The sequence below is a fragment of the Schistocerca gregaria genome, chromosome 6 (assembly GCF_023897955.1).
Source record: "Schistocerca gregaria isolate iqSchGreg1 chromosome 6, iqSchGreg1.2, whole genome shotgun sequence".
Lineage (NCBI taxonomy): Eukaryota > Metazoa > Arthropoda > Insecta > Orthoptera > Acrididae > Schistocerca > Schistocerca gregaria.
The window spans coordinates 223,845,670-223,864,351 of NC_064925.1; the positions used below are offsets into that span (position 1 = coordinate 223,845,670).

Below are 18,682 nucleotides of genomic sequence, written 5' to 3' on the forward strand. Positions count from 1 at the left end.
GTTGCTAGAACGTATGGTGAGCCGGAGGTTGAGTTGGCTCCTCGAGTCTCGAGGCCTTCTGGCTCCGTCTCAGGGTGGGTTCCGCAAAGGCCGCTCTGCCGTCGATAATCTGGTCTCCCTAGAGTCTGCCGTCCGTACAGCCTTTGCACGCCGCCAACATCTGGTTGCCGTCTTCTTCGACATGCGGAAGGCGTACGATACGACTTGGCGATATCACATCCTGGCCACACTTCATGGGTGGGGTCTTAGGGGCCCGCTCCCGATTTTTATTCAGAATTTTCTGTCGTCTCGTTCCTTCCGCGTGCAAGTTGCTGCGTCCCATAGTTCCTCCCGGGTCCAGGAGAACGGGGTCCCACAGGGGTCTGTCCTCAGTGTCTCCCTGATTTTAATTGCGATCAATGGGCTCGCTGAGGCGGTGGGATCGTCCGTCGCAGCTTCGTTGTATGCAGACGATTTCTGCCTCTACTACAGCTCCGCTGGCATTGCAGTTGCTGAGCGCCAGCTGCAGGGCGCTATCCGCAAGGCGCAGTCGTGGGCTGTAGCGCACGGCTTCCAGTTTTCGGCCACTAAGACCTGCATTGTGCATTTCTGCCGGCGTCGCACGGTTCACCCTGAGCCACGCCTTTACCTTGACGGTGAACCTCTTGCTGTGGTAGAGACGCATCGGTTCTTGGGACTGGTATTTGATGCCCGGTTGATTTGGCTGCCTCATATTAGGCAGCTTAAACAAACATGCTGGCGGCATTTAAACGCTCTCCGTTGTCTTAGCCACACCGGATGGGGTGCCGATCGGTCCACCCTTCTCCGGCTGTATCAAGCGCTGATCCAGTCCCGCCTTAATTATGGGTGTGTGGCTTATGGTTCGGCGTCGCCATCAGCGTTGCAATTGCTGGATCCCATCCATCACTGCGGGATCCGACTCGCCACAGGAGCATTTCGGACAAGCCCTGTTGACAGCTTACTTGTGGAGGCTGGTGTTCCTCCATTGCGGATCCGGCGCGACCGACTTCTGGCCGCTTATGCTGCCCACGTTTGTAGCTTGCCAGGGCATCCCAACTACTGTCTCCTGTTCCCGCACTCGATCGTCCATCTTCCAGACAGGCGGCCCCGGTCAGGGTGTACGATCGCGGTTCGCATCCGGGCTCTACTGTGTGGGATTGAGTTTTTTCCTCTCCCGCCTGTTTTCCGGGCCAATCTCCGTCTGCCCCCTTGGTGTGTGTGCCGACCATGCATTCGGCTGGATTTGGCACAGGGTCCGAAAGACTCGGTCCCTCCTCCGGCCCTCCGCCGCCGCTTTGTTGCTCTCCTTGCCGAGTTTCCCGGATCTGCCATAACCTATACCGACGGTTCGATGGTCTCTGGTCGCACTGGTTACGCTCTTACTCTAGAGGATCATTGTGAGCAACGGTCGCTGGCACCCGGGAACAGTGTATACACTGCCGAGTTGGTTGCCATCTATCGCGCCCTAGAGTATATCCGCTCCCGCTCAGGTGAGTCCTTTGTCATCTGTAGTGACTCCCTGAGTGGTTTACGAGCTCTTGACCAGTGCTTTCCTCGTTCCCGTCTGGTGATGACCATCCACGAGTCGCTGCATGCTCTTGCCCGTTGCGGCCGCTCCGTGGTCTTTGTTTGGACCCCAGGTCATGTCGGCATCCCGGGCAATGAGCGGGTTGACACGCTGGCTAAACAGGCAGTGAGTTCACCGGCTCTGGAACTCGGCCTTATGGAGTGTGATCTCCTGTCGCTTTTGCGCCAGAAAGTGCTTGGTGCCTGGGGTGACGAGTGGCGCACCCTGCCCACGCCCAACAAACTTCGGGCGGTGAAGGAGACGACCCGTGTGTGGCGCCATGCGGGCCTCTCGGAAGGACTCTGTCGTCCTCTGCCGACTGCGCGTTGGCCACACGTGGCTGACGCACGGCCATTTGTTGCGCCGGGAGGACCCACCGCTATGTCGCTGCGGGGCAGCTCTGACGGTGGTCCACATTTTGGTGGACTGCCCGCTTTTAACAGGACTCAAGCAGACGTTTGCGCTGCCTGATACCCTCCCTGCCCTTTTATGTGATGACAATGCTATGGCGGACCTCGTGTTGAGTTTTATTCGGGCAGGGGGTTTTTATCGTATGATTTGAGTGTTTGTACTTTTATTTCCTGTATTGACTTGGGCCTTTGGCCTGTGGTTTTAAACTGTGGGTTTTAATGTCATTTGGTGGTTGGCTTTTCCTTATTTTCATGGTCGGCCAACCACCTTCACACTCGGTGCGATTTTAGTTCCGTTTGTCTGGTCTTTGTCTGCCTTTCTTGTATTGTGTCGTCCCTTCTCTCAATTCTCCGTTTTTAACGACTGACAGTTTTTATTTCGTGTGATTTTATCGTGGAACAAGGGACCGATGACCTTAGCAGTCTGGTCCCTTCAATCCCACACCCAACCAACCAACCCCCTGCACTCCACTTTCCTGCCTGCTCCCCCTGCCCTCCACTATTCTGCCTGCTCCCCCTGCCCTCCACTGTTCTGCCTGCTCCCCCTGCCCTCCACTATTCTGCCTGCTCCCCCTGCCCTCCACTGTTCTGCCTGCTCCCCCTGCCCTCCACTGTTCTGCCTGCTCCCCCTGCCCTCCACTGTTCTGCCTGCTCCCCCTGCCCTCCACTGTTCTGCCTGCTCCCCCTGCCCTCCACTGTTCTGCCTGCTCCCCCTGCCCTCCACTGTTCTGCCTGCTCCCCCTGCCCTCCACTGTTCTGCCTGCTCCCCCTGCCCTCCACTGTTCTGCCTGCTCCCCCTGCCCTCCACTGTTCTGCCTGCTCCCCCTGCCCTCCACTGTTCTGCCTGCTCCCCCTGCCCTCCTTTGTTCTGCCTGCTCCCCCTGCCCTCCTTTGTTCTGCCTGCTCCCCCTGCCCTCCTTTGTTCTGCCTGCTCCCCCTGCCCTCCTTTGTTCTGCCTGCTCCCCCTGCCCTACACTGTTCTGCCTGCTCCCCCTGCCCTCCACTGTTCTGCCTGCTCCCCCTGCCCTCCACTGTTCTGCCTGCTCCCCCTGTCCTCCACTGTTCTGCCTGCTCCCCCTGCCCTCCACTGTTCTGCCTGCTCCCCCTCCCCTACTGTGTTCTGCCTGCTCCCCCTCCCCTCCTCTGTTCTGCCTGCCCCCTGCCCTCCTCTGTGCTGCCTGCCTCCCCTCCCCTCCCCCCTGTTCAGCCTGCCCCCTCCCCTCCCCGGTTCATCCTGCCCCCTCCCCTCCCATGTTCAGCTTGCCCCCTCCCCTCCTCTGTTCTGTCTGCCCCCTCCCCTCACCCGTTCAGCCTGCCCCCTCCCCTCACCTGTTCTGCCTGCTCCCCCTGCCCTCCACCTTCCTGCCTGCTCCCCCTGCCCTCCACTGTTCTGCCTGCTCCCCCTGCCCTCCACTGTTCTGAATGCTCCCCCTGCCCTCCACTGTTCTGCCTGCTCCCCCTGCCCTCCACTGTTCTGCCTGCTCCCCCTTCAATCCTCTGTTCCTCCTGCACCCCTCCCCTCCTCTGTTCTGCCTGCCCCCTCCCCTCCTCTGTTCTGCCTGCTCTCCCTTCCCTCCTCTGTTCTGCCGCTCTCCCTTCCCTCCTCTGTTCTGCCTGCTCTCCCTCCCCTCCTCTGTTCTGCCTGCTCTCCCTCCCCTCCTCTGTTCTGCCTGCTCTCCCTCCCCTCCTCTGTTCTGCCTGCTCTCCCTTCCCTCCTCTGTTCTGCCTGCTCTCCCTCCCCTCCTCTGTTCTGCCTGCCCCCTCCCCTCCTCTGTTCTGCCTGCTATCCCTGCCCTCCTCTATTCTGCCTGCTCTCCCTGCCCTCCTCTGTTCAGCCTGCTCTCCCTGCCGTCCTCTGTTCTGCCTGCTCTCCCTGCCGTCCTCTGTTCTGCCTGCTCTCCCTGCCCTCCTCTGTTCTGCCTACTCTCCCTGCCCTCCTCTGTTCTGCCTGCTCCCCCTCCCCTCCTCTGTTCTGCCTGCTCCCCCTCCCCTCCTCTGTTCTGCCTGCACACCCTCCCCTTTTCTGTTCTGCCTGCACCCCCTCCCCTTTTCTGTTCTGCCTGCTCCCCCTCCCCTACTCTGTTCTGCCTGCTCCCCCTCTTCTACTCTGTTCTGCCTGCTCCCGCTCCCCTACTCTGTTCTGCCTGCTCCCGCTCCCCTACTCTGTTCTGCCTGCTCCCCCTCCCCTCCTCTGTTCTGCCTGCCCCCTGCCCTCCTCTGTGCTGCCTGCCTCCCCTCCCCTCCCCCCTGTTCAGCATGCCCCCTCCCCTCCCCTTTTCATCCTACCCCCTCCCCACCCATGTTCAGCTTGCCCCCTCCCCTCCTCTGTTCTGCCTGCCCCCTCCCCTCACCCGTTCAGCCTGCCCCCTCCCCTCACCCGTTCAGCCTGCCCCCTCCCCTCACCCGTTCTATCTGCTCCCCCTGCCCTCCACTGTTCTGCCTGCTCCCCCTGCCCTCCACTGTTCTGCCTGCTCCCCCTGCCCTCCACTGTTCTGCCTGCTCCCCCTGCCCTCCACTGTTCTGCCTGCTCCCCCTGCCCTCCACTGTTCTGCCTGCTCCCCCTGCCCTCCACTGTTCTGCCTGCTCCCCCTGCCCTCCACTGTTCTGCCTGCTCCCCCTGCCCTCCACTGTTCTGCCTGCTCCCCCTGCCCTCCACTGTTCTGCCTGCTCCCCCTGCCCTCCACTGTTCTGCCTGCTCCCCCTGCCCTCCACTGTTCTGCCTGCTCCCCCTGCCCTCCATTGATCTGCCTGCTCCCCCTGCCCTCCATTGTTCTGCCTGCTCCCCCTGCCCTCCACTGTTCTGCCTGCTCCCCCTGCCCTCCACTGTTCTGCCTGCTCCCCCTGCCCTCCACTGTTCTGCCTGCTCCCCCAGCCCTCCACTGTTCTGCCTGCTCCCCCTACCCTCCACTGTTCTGCCTGCTCCCCCTGCCCTCCACTGTTCTGCCTGCTCCCCCTGCCCTCCACTGTTCTGCCAGCACCCCCTGCCCTCCACTGTTCTGCCAGCTCCCCCTGCCCTCCACTGTTCTGCCAGCTCCCCCTGCCCTCCACTGTTTTGCCAGCTCCCCCTGCCCTCCACTGTTCTGCCTGCTCCCCCTGCCCTCCACTGTTCTGCCTGCTCCCCCTGCCTTCCACTGTTCTGCCTGCTCCCCCTGCCCTCCACTGTTCTGCCTGCTCCCCCTGCCCTCCACTGTTCTGCCTGCTCCCCCTGCCCTCCACTGTTCTGCCTGCTCCCCCTGCCCTCCACTGTTCTGCCTGCTCCCCCTGCCCTCCACTGTTCTGCCTGCTCCCCCTGCCCTCCACTGTTCTGCCTGCTCCCCCTGCCCTCCTCTGTTCTGCCTGCTCTCCCTGCCCTCCTCTGTTCTGCCTGCTCTCCCTGCCCTGCTCTGTTCTGCCTGCTCTGCTCCCCCTCCCGTCCTCTGATCTGCCTGCACCACTCCCGTCCTCTGTTCTGCCTGCTCTCCCTGCCCTCCTCTGTTCTGCCTGCTCTCCCTGCCCTCCTCTGTTCTGCCTGCTCCCCCTCCATTCCTCTGTTCCTCCTGCACCCCTCCCCTCCTCTGTTATGCCTGCCCCCTCCCCTCCTCTGTTCTGCCTGCTCTCCCTGCCCTCCTCTGTTCTGCCTGCTCCCCCTGCCCTCCTCTGTTCTGCCTGCTCCCCCTGCCCTCCTCCGTTCTGCCTGCTCCCCCTGCCCTCCTCCGTTCTGCCTGCTCCCCCTGCCCTCCTCTGTTCTGCCTGCTCCCCCTGCCCTCCTCTGTTCTGCCTGCTCCCCCTGCCCTCCACTGTTCTGCCTGCTCCCCCTGCCCTCCACTGTTCTGCGTGCTCCCACTTCCCTCCACTGTTCTGCCTGCTCCCCCTGCCCTCCACTGTTCTGCCTGCTCCCCCTGCCCTCCACTGTTCTGCCTGCTCCCCCTGCCCTCCACTGTTCTGCCTGCTCCCCCTGCCCTCCACTGTTCTGCCTGCTCCCCCTGCCCTCCACTGTTCTGCCTGCTCCCCCTGCCCTCCACTGTTCTGCCTGCTCCCCCTGCCCTCCACTGTTCTGCCTGCTCCACCTGCCCTCCACTGTTCTGCCTGCTCCCCCTCCCCTACTCTTTTCTGCCTGCTCCCCCTCCCCTACTCTGTTCTGCCTGCTCCCCCTCCCTTACTCTGTTCTGCCTGCTCCCCCTCCCCTACTCTGTTCTGCCTGCTCCCCCTCCCATCCTCTGTTCTGCCTGCCCCCTGCCCTCTGTGCTGCCTGCCTCCCCTCCCCTCCCCCCTGTTCAGCCTGCCCCCTGCCCTCTGTGCTGCCTGCCTCCCCTCCCCTCCCCCCTGTTCAGCCTGCCCCTCCCCTCCCTTGTTCAGCCTGCCCCCTCCCCTCCCCTGTTCATCCTACCCCCTCCCCTCCCATGTTCAGCTTGCCCCCTCCCCTCACCCGTTCAGCCTGCCCCCTCCCCTCACCCGTTCAGCCTGCCCCCTCCCCTCACCCGTTCAGCCTGCCCCCTCCCCTCACCCGTTCAGCCTGCCCCCTCCCCTCACCCGTTCAGCCTGCCCCCTCCCCTCACCCGTTCTATCTGCTCCCCCTGCCCTCCACTGTTCTGCCTGCTCTCCCTGCCCTCCTCTGTTCTGCCTGCTCTCCCTGCCCTCCTCTGTTCTGCCTGCTCTCCCTGCCCTGCTCTGTTCTGCCTGCTCTCCCTGCCCTCCTCTGTTCTGCCTGCTCTCCCTGCCCTCCTCTGTTCTGCCTGCTCTCCCTGCCCTCCTCTGTTCTGCCTGCTCTCCCTGCCCTCCTCTGTTCTGCCTGCTCTCCCTGCCCTCCACTGTTCTGCCTGCTCCCCCTGCCCTCCACTGTTCTGCCTGCTCCCCCTGCCTTCCACTGTTCTGCCTGCTCCCCCTGCCCTCCACTGTTCTGCCTGCTCCCCCTGCCCTCCACTGTTCTGCCTGCTCCCCCTGCCCTCCACTGTTCTGCCTGCTCCCCCTGCCCTCCACTGTTCTGCCTGCTCCCCCTGCCCTCCACTGTTCTGCCTGCTCCCCCTGCCCTCCACTGTTCTGCCTGCTCCCCCTGCCCTCCTCTGTTCTGCCTGCTCTCCCTGCCCTCCTCTGTTCTGCCTGCTCTCCCTGCCCTGCTCTGTTCTGCCTGCTCTGCTCCCCCTCCCGTCCTCTGATCTGCCTGCACCACTCCCGTCCTCTGTTCTGCCTGCTCTCCCTGCCCTCCTCTGTTCTGCCTGCTCTCCCTGCCCTCCTCTGTTCTGCCTGCTCCCCCTCCATTCCTCTGTTCCTCCTGCACCCCTCCCCTCCTCTGTTATGCCTGCCCCCTCCCCTCCTCTGTTCTGCCTGCTCTCCCTGCCCTCCTCTGTTCTGCCTGCTCCCCCTGCCCTCCTCTGTTCTGCCTGCTCCCCCTGCCCTCCTCCGTTCTGCCTGCTCCCCCTGCCCTCCTCCGTTCTGCCTGCTCCCCCTGCCCTCCTCTGTTCTGCCTGCTCCCCCTGCCCTCCTCTGTTCTGCCTGCTCCCCCTGCCCTCCACTGTTCTGCCTGCTCCCCCTGCCCTCCACTGTTCTGCGTGCTCCCACTTCCCTCCACTGTTCTGCCTGCTCCCCCTGCCCTCCACTGTTCTGCCTGCTCCCCCTGCCCTCCACTGTTCTGCCTGCTCCCCCTGCCCTCCACTGTTCTGCCTGCTCCCCCTGCCCTCCACTGTTCTGCCTGCTCCCCCTGCCCTCCTCTGTTCTGCCTGCTCCCCCTGCCCTCCACTGTTCTGCCTGCTCCCCCTGCCCTCCACTGTTCTGCCTGCTCCCCCTGCCCTCCACTGTTCTGCCTGCTCCCCCTCCCCTACTCTTTTCTGCCTGCTCCCCCTCCCCTACTCTTTTCTGCCTGCTCCCCCTCCCTTACTCTGTTCTGCCTGCTCCCCCTCCCCTACTCTGTTCTGCCTGCTCCCCCTCCCATCCTCTGTTCTGCCTGCCCCCTGCCCTCTGTGCTGCCTGCCTCCCCTCCCCTCCCCCCTGTTCAGCCTGCCCCCTGCCCTCTGTGCTGCCTGCCTCCCCTCCCCTCCCCCCTGTTCAGCCTGCCCCTCCCCTCCCTTGTTCAGCCTGCCCCCTCCCCTCCCCTGTTCATCCTACCCCCTCCCCTCCCATGTTCAGCTTGCCCCCTCCCCTCACCCGTTCAGCCTGCCCCCTCCCCTCACCCGTTCAGCCTGCCCCCTCCCCTCACCCGTTCAGCCTGCCCCCTCCCCTCACCCGTTCAGCCTGCCCCCTCCCCTCACCCGTTCAGCCTGCCCCCTCCCCTCACCCGTTCTATCTGCTCCCCCTGCCCTCCACTGTTCTGCCTGCTCTCCCTGCCCTCCTCTGTTCTGCCTGCTCTCCCTGCCCTCCTCTGTTCTGCCTGCTCTCCCTGCCCTGCTCTGTTCTGCCTGCTCTCCCTGCCCTCCTCTGTTCTGCCTGCTCTCCCTGCCCTCCTCTGTTCTGCCTGCTCTCCCTGCCCTCCTCTGTTCTGCCTGCTCTCCCTGCCCTCCTCTGTTCTGCCTGCTCTCCCTGCCCTCCTCTGTTCTGCCTGCTCTCCCTGCCCTCCTCTGTTCTGCCTGCTCTCCCTGCCCTCCTTTGTTCTGCCTGCTCTCCCTGCCCTCCTCTGTTCTGCCTGCTCTCCCTGTCCTCCTCTGTTCTGCCTGCTCCCCCTGTCCTCCTCTGTTCTGCCTGCTCCCCCTGCCCTCCTCTGTTCTGCCTGCTCCCCCTGCCCTCCACTGTTCTGCCTGTTCCCCCTGCCCTCCACTGTTCTGCCTGCTCCCCCTGCCCTCCACTGTTCTGCCTGCTCCCCCTGCCCTCCACTGTTCTGCCTGCTCCCCCTGCCCTCCACTGTTCTGCCTGCTCCCCCTGCCCTCCACTGTTCTGCCTGCTCCCCCTGCCCTCCACTGTTCTGCCTGCTCCCCCTGCCCTCCACTGTTCTGCCTGCTCCCCCTGCCCTCCACTGTTCTGCCTGCTCCCCCTGCCCTCCACTGTTCTGCCTGCTCCCCCTGCCCTCCACTGTTCTGCCTGCTCCCCCTGCCCTCCACTGTTCTGCCTGCTCCCCCTGCCCTCCACTGTTCTGCCTGCTCCCCCTGCCCTCCACTGTTCTGCCTGCTCCCCCTGCCCTCCACTGTTCTGCCTGCTCCCCCTGCCCTCCACTGTTCTGCCTGCTCCCCCTGCCCTCCACTGTTCTGCCTGCACCCCCTGCCCTCCACTGTTCTGCCTGCACCCCCTGCCCTCCACTGTTCTGCCTGCTCCACCTGCCCTCCACTGTTCTGCCTGCTCCACCTGCCCTCCACTGTTCTGCCTGCTCCCCCTGCCCTCCTCTGTTCTGCCTGCTCCCCCTGCCCTCCTCTGTTCTGCCTGCTCCCCCTCCGTTCCTCTGTTCTGCCTGCTCCCCCTCCGTTCCTCTGTTCTGCCTGCTCCCCCTCCGTTCCTCTGTTCTGCCTGCTCCCCCTCCGTTCCTCTGTTCCTCCTGCACCCCTCCCCTCCTCTGTTCCGCCTGCTCTCCCTGCCCTCCTCTGTTCTGCCTGCTCTCCCTGCCCTCCTCTGTTCTGCCTGCTCTCCCTGCCCTCCTCTGTTCTGCCTGCTCTCCCTGCCCTCCTCTGTTCTGCCTGCTCTCCCTGCCCTCCTCTGTTCTGCCTGCTCTCCCTGCCCTCTTCTGTTCTGCCTGCTCTCCCTCCCCTCTTCTGTTCTGCCTGCTCTCCCTCCCCTCTTCTGTTCTGCCTGTCCCCCTCCCCTCCTCTGTTCTGCCTGTCCCCTCCCCTCCTGTGTTGTGCCTGCTCTCCCTGCCCTCCTCTGTTCTGCCTGCTCTCCCTGCCCTCCTCTGTTCTGCCTGCTCTCCCTGCCCTCCTCTGTTCTGCCTGCTCTCCCTGCCCTCCTCTGTTCTGCCTGCTCCCCCTGCCCTCCTCTGTTCTGCCTGCTCCCCCTGCCCTCCTCTGTTCTGCCTGCTCCCCCTGCCCTCCTCTGTTCTGCCTGCTCCCCCTGCCCTCCTCTGTTCTGCCTGCTCCCCCTGCCCTCCACTGTTCTGCCTGCTCCCCCTGCCCTCCACTGTTCTGCCTGCTCCCCCTGCCCTCCACTGTTCTGCCTGCTCCCCCTGCCCTCCACTGTTCTGCCTGCTCCCCCTGCCCTCCTCTGTTCTGCCTGCTCCCCCTGCCCTCCACTGTTCTGCCTGCTCCCCCTGCCCTCCTCTGTTCTGCCTGCTCCCCCTGCCCTCCTCTGTTCTGCCTGCTCCCCCTGCCCTCCTCTGTTCTGCCTGCTCCCCCTCCCCTCTTCTGTTCTGCCTGCTCCCCCTCCCCTACTATGTTCTGCCTGCTCCCCCTCCCCTCCTCTGTTCTGCCTACCCCCTGCCCTCCTCTGTGCTGCCTGCCTCCCCTCCCCTCCCCCCTGTTCAGCCTGCTCCCTCCCCTCCCCTGTTCAGCTTGCCCCCTCCCCTCCTCTGTTCTGCCTGCCCCCTCCCCTCCTCTGTTCTGCCTGCCCCCTCCCCTCACCCGTTCTGCCTGCTCCCCCTGCCCTCCACCTTCCTGCCTGCTCCCCCTGCCCTCCACTGTTCTGCCTGCTCCCCCTGCCCTCCACTGTTCTGCCTGCTCCCCCTGCCCTCCACTGTTCTGCCTGCTCCCCCTGCCCTCCACTGTTCTGCCTGCTCCCCCTGCCCTCCACTGTTCTGCCTGCTCCCCCTGCCCTCCACTGTTCCTCCTGCACCCCTCCCCTCCTCTGTTCCTCCTGCACCCCTCCCCTCCTCTGTTCCTCCTGCACCCCTCCCCTCCTCTGTTCCGCCTGCTCTCCCTGCCCTCCTCTGTTCCGCCTGCTCTCCCTGCCCTCCTCTGTTCTGCCTGCTCCCCCTGCCCTCCTCTGTTCTGCCTGCTCCCCCTGCCCTCCTCTGTTCTGCCTGCTCCCCCTGCCCTCCTCTGTTCTGCCTGCTCCCCCTGCCCTCCTCTGTTCTGCCTGCTCCCCCTGCCCTCCTCTGTTCTGCCTGCTCCCCCTGCCCTCCTCTGTTCTGCCTGCTCTCCCTGCCCTCCTCTGTTCTGCCTGCTCCCCCTGCCCTCCACTGTTCTGCCTGCTCCCCCTGCCCTCCACTGTTCTGCCTGCTCCCCCTGCCCTCCACTGTTCTGCCTCTCCCCCTGCCCTCCTCTGTTCTGCCTGCTCCCCCTCCCCTACTATGTTCTGCCTGCTCCCCCTGCCCTCCTCTGTTCTGCCTGCTCCCCCTCCCCTACTATGTTCTGCCTGCTCCCCCTCCCCTCCTCTGTTCTGCCTGCTCCCCCTCCCCTACTATGTTCTGCCTGCTCCCCCTCCCCTCCTCTGTTCTGCCTGCCCCCTGCCCTCCTCTGTGCTGCCTGCCTCCCCTCCCCTCCCCCCTGTTCAGCCTGCCCCCTCCCCTCCCCTGTTCAGCTTGCCCCCTCCCCTCCTCTGTTCTGCCTGCCCCCTCCCCTCCTCTGTTCTGCCTGCCCCCTCCCCTCACCCGTTCTGCCTGCTCCCCCTGCCCTCCACTGTTCTGCCTGCTCCCCCTGCCCTCCACTGTTCTGCCTGCTCCCCCTGCCCTCCACTGTTCTGCCTGCTCCCCCTGCCCTCCACTGTTCTGCCTGCTCCCCCTGCCCTCCACTGTTCTGCCTGCTCCCCCTGCCCTCCACTGTTCCTCCTGCACCCCTCCCCTCCTCTGTTCCTCCTGCACCCCTCCCCTCCTCTGTTCCGCCTGCTCTTCCTGTCCTCCTCTGTTCTGCCTGCTCCCCCTGCCCTCCACTGTTCCTCCTGCTCCCCCTCCCCTCCTCTGTTCCGCCTGCCCCCTCTCCCCTCCTCTTTTCTGCCTGCCTCCCCTCCCCTCCCCTGTTCTGCCTGCCCCCCTCTCCTCCTATGTTCTGCCTGCTCCCCCTCCCCTCTTCTGTTCTGCCTGCCCCCCTCCTACACTGTGTCTTCTTCCCTGCTATGTTCTCTCTGCCCCCCCCCCCCCTCCTACGTTCTGTCTACCCCCCCTCCTATGTTCCTTCTGCCCCCTGTCACCCCCCCTCAATTTTGTCTCTCCTTCTCCATCCCCCGCCCCCTCTGTTTTTTTTCCGCCCTCCATCCTGCCTCCCTCCCTCCACTCTCTCTCTCTCTCTCTCTCTCTCTCTCTCTCTCTCTCTCTCTCTCTCTCTTTCTCTTTGTAAGTGTGGGTATATATGTGTGTTTTTACTCATTTGCAATGGATAAATTAGGTAAAACAATGCTTTTGTTGTCTGATGTATAACTATTATGAATGAGAATATATAGGTTTGTAAATTTTATGAGTTCAAATTGAAAGCAGTAGGAGGCTTCCAGTCTACTGTATTAAAATACTGGGTGTTCTTTGTATTTAACTGGTATAGAACATGTATTCTTACACTTTCAGGTATTTGAAGCAAGTGTCGTGCCAATGTTGGAGATTCTACCAGATGAGAACCTGATCCTTGTTGTCCTTACTTTGGCAACATTTATACTGTTGCATTTTGTGTGGAGACGCTCTAGGTCAAGCTTAGCAATACCTCTTGCACCAATCGATGGCACGGGTGTGGCATGTGCTGCTTGCCGTCGAAGGGTTCCTTTGGGTGCCAGACATTGCAAGTACTGCCGTGTTTGTTCTGTCGGCAGGATTCACCACTGCATATGGTCAGTACTATTAAATGTGAAGCAAAGTTTAAATTATAGTATTTCAAAAGAAATGTTTCTTTAAGCATATTGGTTCAGAATGGATCTTGTTTATTATTCAGTAGCTACAGAGCATAGATTTTTGTATTTATGTGTCTGGCAGCTCATAGTTCCTATAGTATAAAGTAACAATTTTGAATCTAAATCTGAATTTTGTAGCTTATTAATTTTTCTATTAATGTGAATGTTAATACATATCTTGTTGGATTATTGCTACACATCACTTCTATAACAGCTTTGAACCAACTGAGTGCTTTCATCAAGTTTAATAACCTTCTGCTTATTATAATTAAATGTTATAACATGAAATAAAGCTGATGTTTCAGCCAGTTTGATCAAGACTTCTTGTGGATGAGTAATGGTGTGGGGTCTTGCCCACTTGTCTCGTACACGGTGCCTAAGGGATACCGCGTTCTCGAAATGCTATACAACAATTCAAACAAATAACATTAATAGTTTTTATTACAAATAAGAAGATTGATAATACTTAACTTGGAATATACAATGGCGCCGCATGCGATGGGCAGCATGCAAACAGTAATGTTCTTCATTATAGACAATGTTTATGCAAGTTGACACACAATTTGTGGATCACTAATAACGGCTATCATAGTGTTCTCTGCTAGGCCTGTCCATATACTGTCCCGATACTGAGCAGCCGAGGCTGGCAGAAGCGGCGCTTATATTCTCCTCTTGTAGAGGCCACACCTGTCGTGGTGCGGTCTTAATCAGCACACCATTGGCCAACATCATTTCGTTCCGGCACTTGTGGTTATGCCAGAGCAAAGGGTATCTGAGGCCCTTCGGTATTGTGGACTTCAGGTCATACGTTGCTGTGTAGTGAAATGGTTAACTTATTAAAATTGTATTTCGGGCTGAAAGGAAAGCTGTATCTCCAGCCCCATAACTGTCCAATAGATTTTATATGGGCACATTGGGCCTGTAACTGCTCGTGCATATTAAACAGAATTTACTGAGGTTTGTTTTACACATATGTGCAGTCACAATCAGACTGCGTTGATAGCTTTTTCATTCTTTTATAATTCAAGAAAGCCTGTACACAAAGTGACGAAGTTTGATTTATAAAACTTAAGTAACTGTTAACTGTTGGTAATGTGTTGACATAGTGATCATCTGATAAATATGGCATACATTATTAGAGGTATTAACTGTGTTCACATTTCATATTCAAAAAATGGTAGTTAATTTGTTGCTTCCTCAGGGTTGCAACAGGTTCTCAAAATCAGGGAATATTAGGGAATTTCAAACATGTCAGGGAAATATCGGGGATGTTTAAAGAAAACATTGGAAAAAGTTTGTTTTGTCTCAGTAGATGAAATGGTTTGTTTACTGAGGTATTATACATCGTTGCTGGCTGGGTGCAGCTGAGCATGTGCGCCACTTGCCTACTCCCTCATTATTACTGCTTTTCCCCTTTCATAACACTCCCCTCAGCTTACAATCAGTGCTGCTGTCACTTGTTGCTGCTAGCCTAGCAGCTGCCGATGAGAGGCTGGGAGGTGTTTGAAATGGTTTGTTTGGGTCTGATTCTCAAAGACTGTAGATACAGTGGCTAGAGATGGCAGTCATGTGTGCACAAGTTTTGTGTGTGTGTGGGTGTGTGTGTGGGTGGGTCGGTGGGGGTGTGGGTATGCGCTCTCAGTTTCTAACAAAGGCTATGGCTGTGGAAATTTAGTTGTGGGAGTGTGATTGTCATTTCTACATGCCTGTCTGTGGCTCAGCGACCATCTTTATGGTGAGTTGCTGCCTATTCTCATCATTATTGATTCTCAGAGTATTCACCCAAGTTATCTGTTGCATGGATTTATCACCATGGCCGCATTTCATCAACATGCTGTCTGTGACTCGTGGATAGCTGACCACATAAGTGGATTTCCCCAATGAGCCAAAACTACAGACAATTTCTGCAGGTATCTCTAATGCATCTTGCCTGCCAATCTGAAGCCCTTCTGTTCCCACTAATGTGCAATCCCTGCCCATTCGATCTAGTCCCACCGATCTGCCTGCAGGTCAGGTGTATTTGTGCATGGTGCAATAGAGTGGATTTTCATGGTTTATCCATGGACCCAGGACTGTGGTGCTCCTCAGCAGGCCAGAGGCCATGGGTGATGGTTTTCATGAATTGTGACAGTTCCACTGCAGGTACATTGCACAGTGTGGTATTTTATAGAAATTTTATTTGTTCTAGTATATTTTGACCCTTCAAAAGTAGTTTACGTATTAGAAAGTGTGGACGGTAAGAAGAAGAAAATTGTCAGCTTCTGTGCTATGTACTTATATATTTCTGGAAAGAAAAATCGTACAATACTCACTTCTGGTATCTAATAATTCTTTTTCGTTGATGGATTATTGGGTGCTCATTTGTGTACTTAATCCACTTCATCTTCTTCTGATAGTTCTTCTGTAAAACTCTCAAGAATCCTTCCAGTTTGTTGCCCTAGGTTGCTGCCTTCATTATTCCATTCTTTGCTACTGTGACTAATCTTGGCTAGCTAAATTGAGTCATATTTCTGTTGTGCTTGCATTTATTTCTTCCTTGAATCATGGCACTTTTCATTATGCAGCACTACATTTCTGGCCACAGTCTTTTTTACTTTCAGCTACCATAACCTTAACCATTTTGGTACAACTTGGTACAATTGTCTGAGCACAATTCATCTCAGTGTCTGTCAGTGCATCATTGTATGGCACACTTACATTACAAGGCTTCCTTCAACTCGTCATGGACACCATTTGAATATGGGCACCATTTGAACTATCACCGTTAAGTGTGTTGGATCCTCCAGACATTTCTTTGACCTTCAGTCACTCCTGACCTGACAGTTGTTCCTATGAACCAACATCTCATACTGTTCCAATCACACATTCAGTCCCATCAAGTGCCACTTCAAATCTTTCTCCTCTCTCAGGGGTATCCTTATTCCTATGAGCAACAAATCCTTCTGTTACAGGGATGGTTTGATAAGTCTCGTAAAGCTCCAAGGATGAATGGAACATTTTTGGTTCACCTTCATGGTTGGTAAGCTTGGTTATTCGAAACATCATGTAAAAAATTTCGCATTGTACAGCATACAGTTTATTGTTGACAGCCATCTGATTTGGTCTGTGATTGAAAAGGGAAAAACAGTTTTTTGTACTGTTATCAAACATTTTCATTTGGAGGGTTGAATTACTGATTGAAGCAGAATTGGTTGAAGTTCATGTGGGCTTTGCACCATAATTGAGAACAATTTGAGTTTGGGTTAATGAATTTAAATGTGTCCAGAATGGTAGAGCTCTTGGCTCGAAAGACACAGGTCCCGAGTTTGAGTCTCTGTCTGGCACATAGTTTTAATCTGCCAGGAAGTTTCAATTTAAATGTGGTTGGACAAGCACTGTAGATGAAGCATGCTCTGGCCATCCAGTTGAGGTCACCAAAAAGGAAAGCACTGGCAAAATGGTAATGCAAGAATGTCGAATAAAAATATTGAGGTTGCTGAGACGGAAGGTATCTCAACAGACTGAGTGCATAATATCCATCACGGAGAAGTGGCTGTAAAGAAGCTGTGTGTGAGATGGGTGCTGTGATTGCTGGCTGTCGACCTAAAGCACATCCAGCAAAACATTGCAACACAATGTCTGTGATGTTTAGTTGCAATCCACAAGACTTTTTGCATTGATTTGTGACTGTTAATGAAACTTGTCTATCATCACACAACATTGTCAAAATGACAGTCAAAACAATGGACGAAGCTGAGTTAAAGTGCACCAAAGAAGGCAAAGACGGTTTTGCAGCCAGTAAAATGATGACCACAGTTCTTTGGGATGCCCAATGAGTAATCCTCATGGATTACTTGAAAAAAGGGAGAATCGTAACTGGACACTATTATGCTTTGTTGTTGAACTGTTTGAAACTTTCTCCAAGATAATGTGCCATCCTACACATCAGCGAAAACAATGCTGAAAGTGCATGGATTGGTATTTGAATTGGTCCCTCATCCACCCTATTCAACAGACATAGCCCCCCAAGTGACCTCTTCCTGTTCCCTAACTTGGAATTTTGGCTTGCTGAGAAGACATTTTCATAAAATGAGGAAGTGATAGTTGCAGTCAATGAGTACTTTGCAGAGTTTGACAGAACCTATTTTTCCTATGGGATGAGAAAGCTGGAGGATCGCTGGACCAAGTGTATATCCCTCACTTAGTCACTACATCAAGAAGTAAGGTGAGTCGTTGGCAAAACTTACCAAACCATCTTCTTACTACATGAGCGTCATCTTATTTTCTTGTTCAGTCACCAGCATTGCGCCCTTAATCAGCCTCACCTACTTTCCATAAAAATTATTCAACCTGTTTGCTGTTGTTAGCTAACTTTTCTTTGTTCATTGCAGTTTCTCTACAAAGACTTACGATACTTCACCACCATCTGGTAGATAGTCTAGATACTTAAAGCCCTCAGTTATGTCCTATTTCAGGTTATTGGTGGCATGTTGACTATATTTAGCATCATTCCTAATATTTTGTCTGAAGTCATTTAATTGTAATCAGTACTGCCTATGTAATGATTCTTCAATTCTTACAGTTTTCCATACTTTCTTGAAACATTCAATACCCACTCTGTTACTTCACCTGCTAAAAATTCATCAACTTTTGCAATCTTTTCTGAATTAGCCCTGAAAAAATTGTCATACCTGTAGTCTTTCAGTGGAATGAATCATATTACAGCCTACTGAAGTCTGGATCCTTAATGTTCGATATGAGGGCAGAAAGCTAATACTTCCTTTCTGAGCAGGTTAGGGTCTCATCACTCTCATCTGCGCCACAGGTTTAGAGAGAGAGAGAGAGAGAGAGAGAGAGAGAGAGAGAGAGAGAGAGAGAGGAGGAGAAGGTACGATGTAAAGTTCACTTAGATGTGGTGGCAGAAAGGAGGAACGCCTTCCATGTTGACAAGCCTTACAAATTGCTGCTGCAGACTACAATTATTAAATTTCCTGGCAGACTAAAACTGTGTGCCCGACGAGACTTGAACTCGGGACCTTTGCTAGGTTCGCAGGAGAGCTTCTGTAAAGTTTGGAGTGCAGGAGACGATATACTGGCAGAAGTAAAGCTGTGAGTACCGGGCGTGAGTCGTGCTTCGGTAGCTCAGATGGTAGAACACTTGCCCACGAAAGGCAAAGTTCCCGAGTTCGAGTCTTCGTCGGGCACACAGTTTTAATCTGCCAATAGGTTTCATATCAGCGCACACTCCGCTGCAGAGTGAAAATCTCATTCTGGAAACAATTATTAAAATTTCTTCACTGCTGAAGTATGACCTCATCACAGGTTGGAGGACAGCTTTTATTGCGGACTAGTGCCGTTCACTGTAAGGCATCCCAAGGAAATTAAATCTCAGCGGCTACTGGGGATTAGTAGAGGAGCATGCTCACAACACTTCAAAACAGGGCTGCCTTCTGATGTGACATACACTTCAGTGTAAATGGATTATGATGTCAGTAGCCAATGAGCGATATTTGTGGAAATTGTTGCAGTGGTGCGGTTAAAATTTAGTTGTTGTGTGTGACACAGGAAGGTCAGGCAGATGTTGCTGGAATAGGACACTGCTGCGAGGAAGACACACTGACAAAATATTGAAGAAGAGTGACCCGTAGTACAACAATTAGCTATCAGCTTATTGTGCATGATATACAGGGTGATTCAAAAAGAATACCACAACTTTAGGAATTTAAAACTCTGCAACGACAAAAGGCAGAGCTAAGCACTATCTGTCGGCGAATTAAAGGAGCTATAAAGTTTCATTTAGTTGTACATTTGTTCGCTTGAGGCACTGTTGACTAGGCGTCAGCGTCAGTTGATGCTAAGATGGCGACCGCTCAACAGAAAGCTTTTTGTGTTATTGAGTATGGCAGAAGTGAATCGATGACAGTTGTTCAGCGTGCATTTCGAACGAAGTATGGTGTTGAACCTCCTGATAGGTGGTGTAGTAAACTTTGGTATAAACAGTTTACAGAGAATGGGTGTTTGTGGAAAGGGAAAAGTTCTGGACGGCCGAGAACGAGTGATGAAAATGTAGCACGCATCCAGCAAGCATTTG

General features: G+C 56.0%; 1 protein-coding gene across 1 annotated transcript in view; it reads left to right on the top strand.

Annotated features, from left to right (window-relative positions):
• Positions 1 to 18,682, top strand: part of LOC126278339 (palmitoyltransferase ZDHHC23-B) — a 74,760-nt gene that overhangs the window by 42,083 nt on the left and 13,995 nt on the right. The window contains exon 3 of the mRNA XM_049978377.1: positions 12,296 to 12,552. Within this exon, the coding sequence (XP_049834334.1) occupies positions 12,296 to 12,552 (257 nt within the window). The remainder of the gene's footprint in view (positions 1 to 12,295; positions 12,553 to 18,682) is intronic.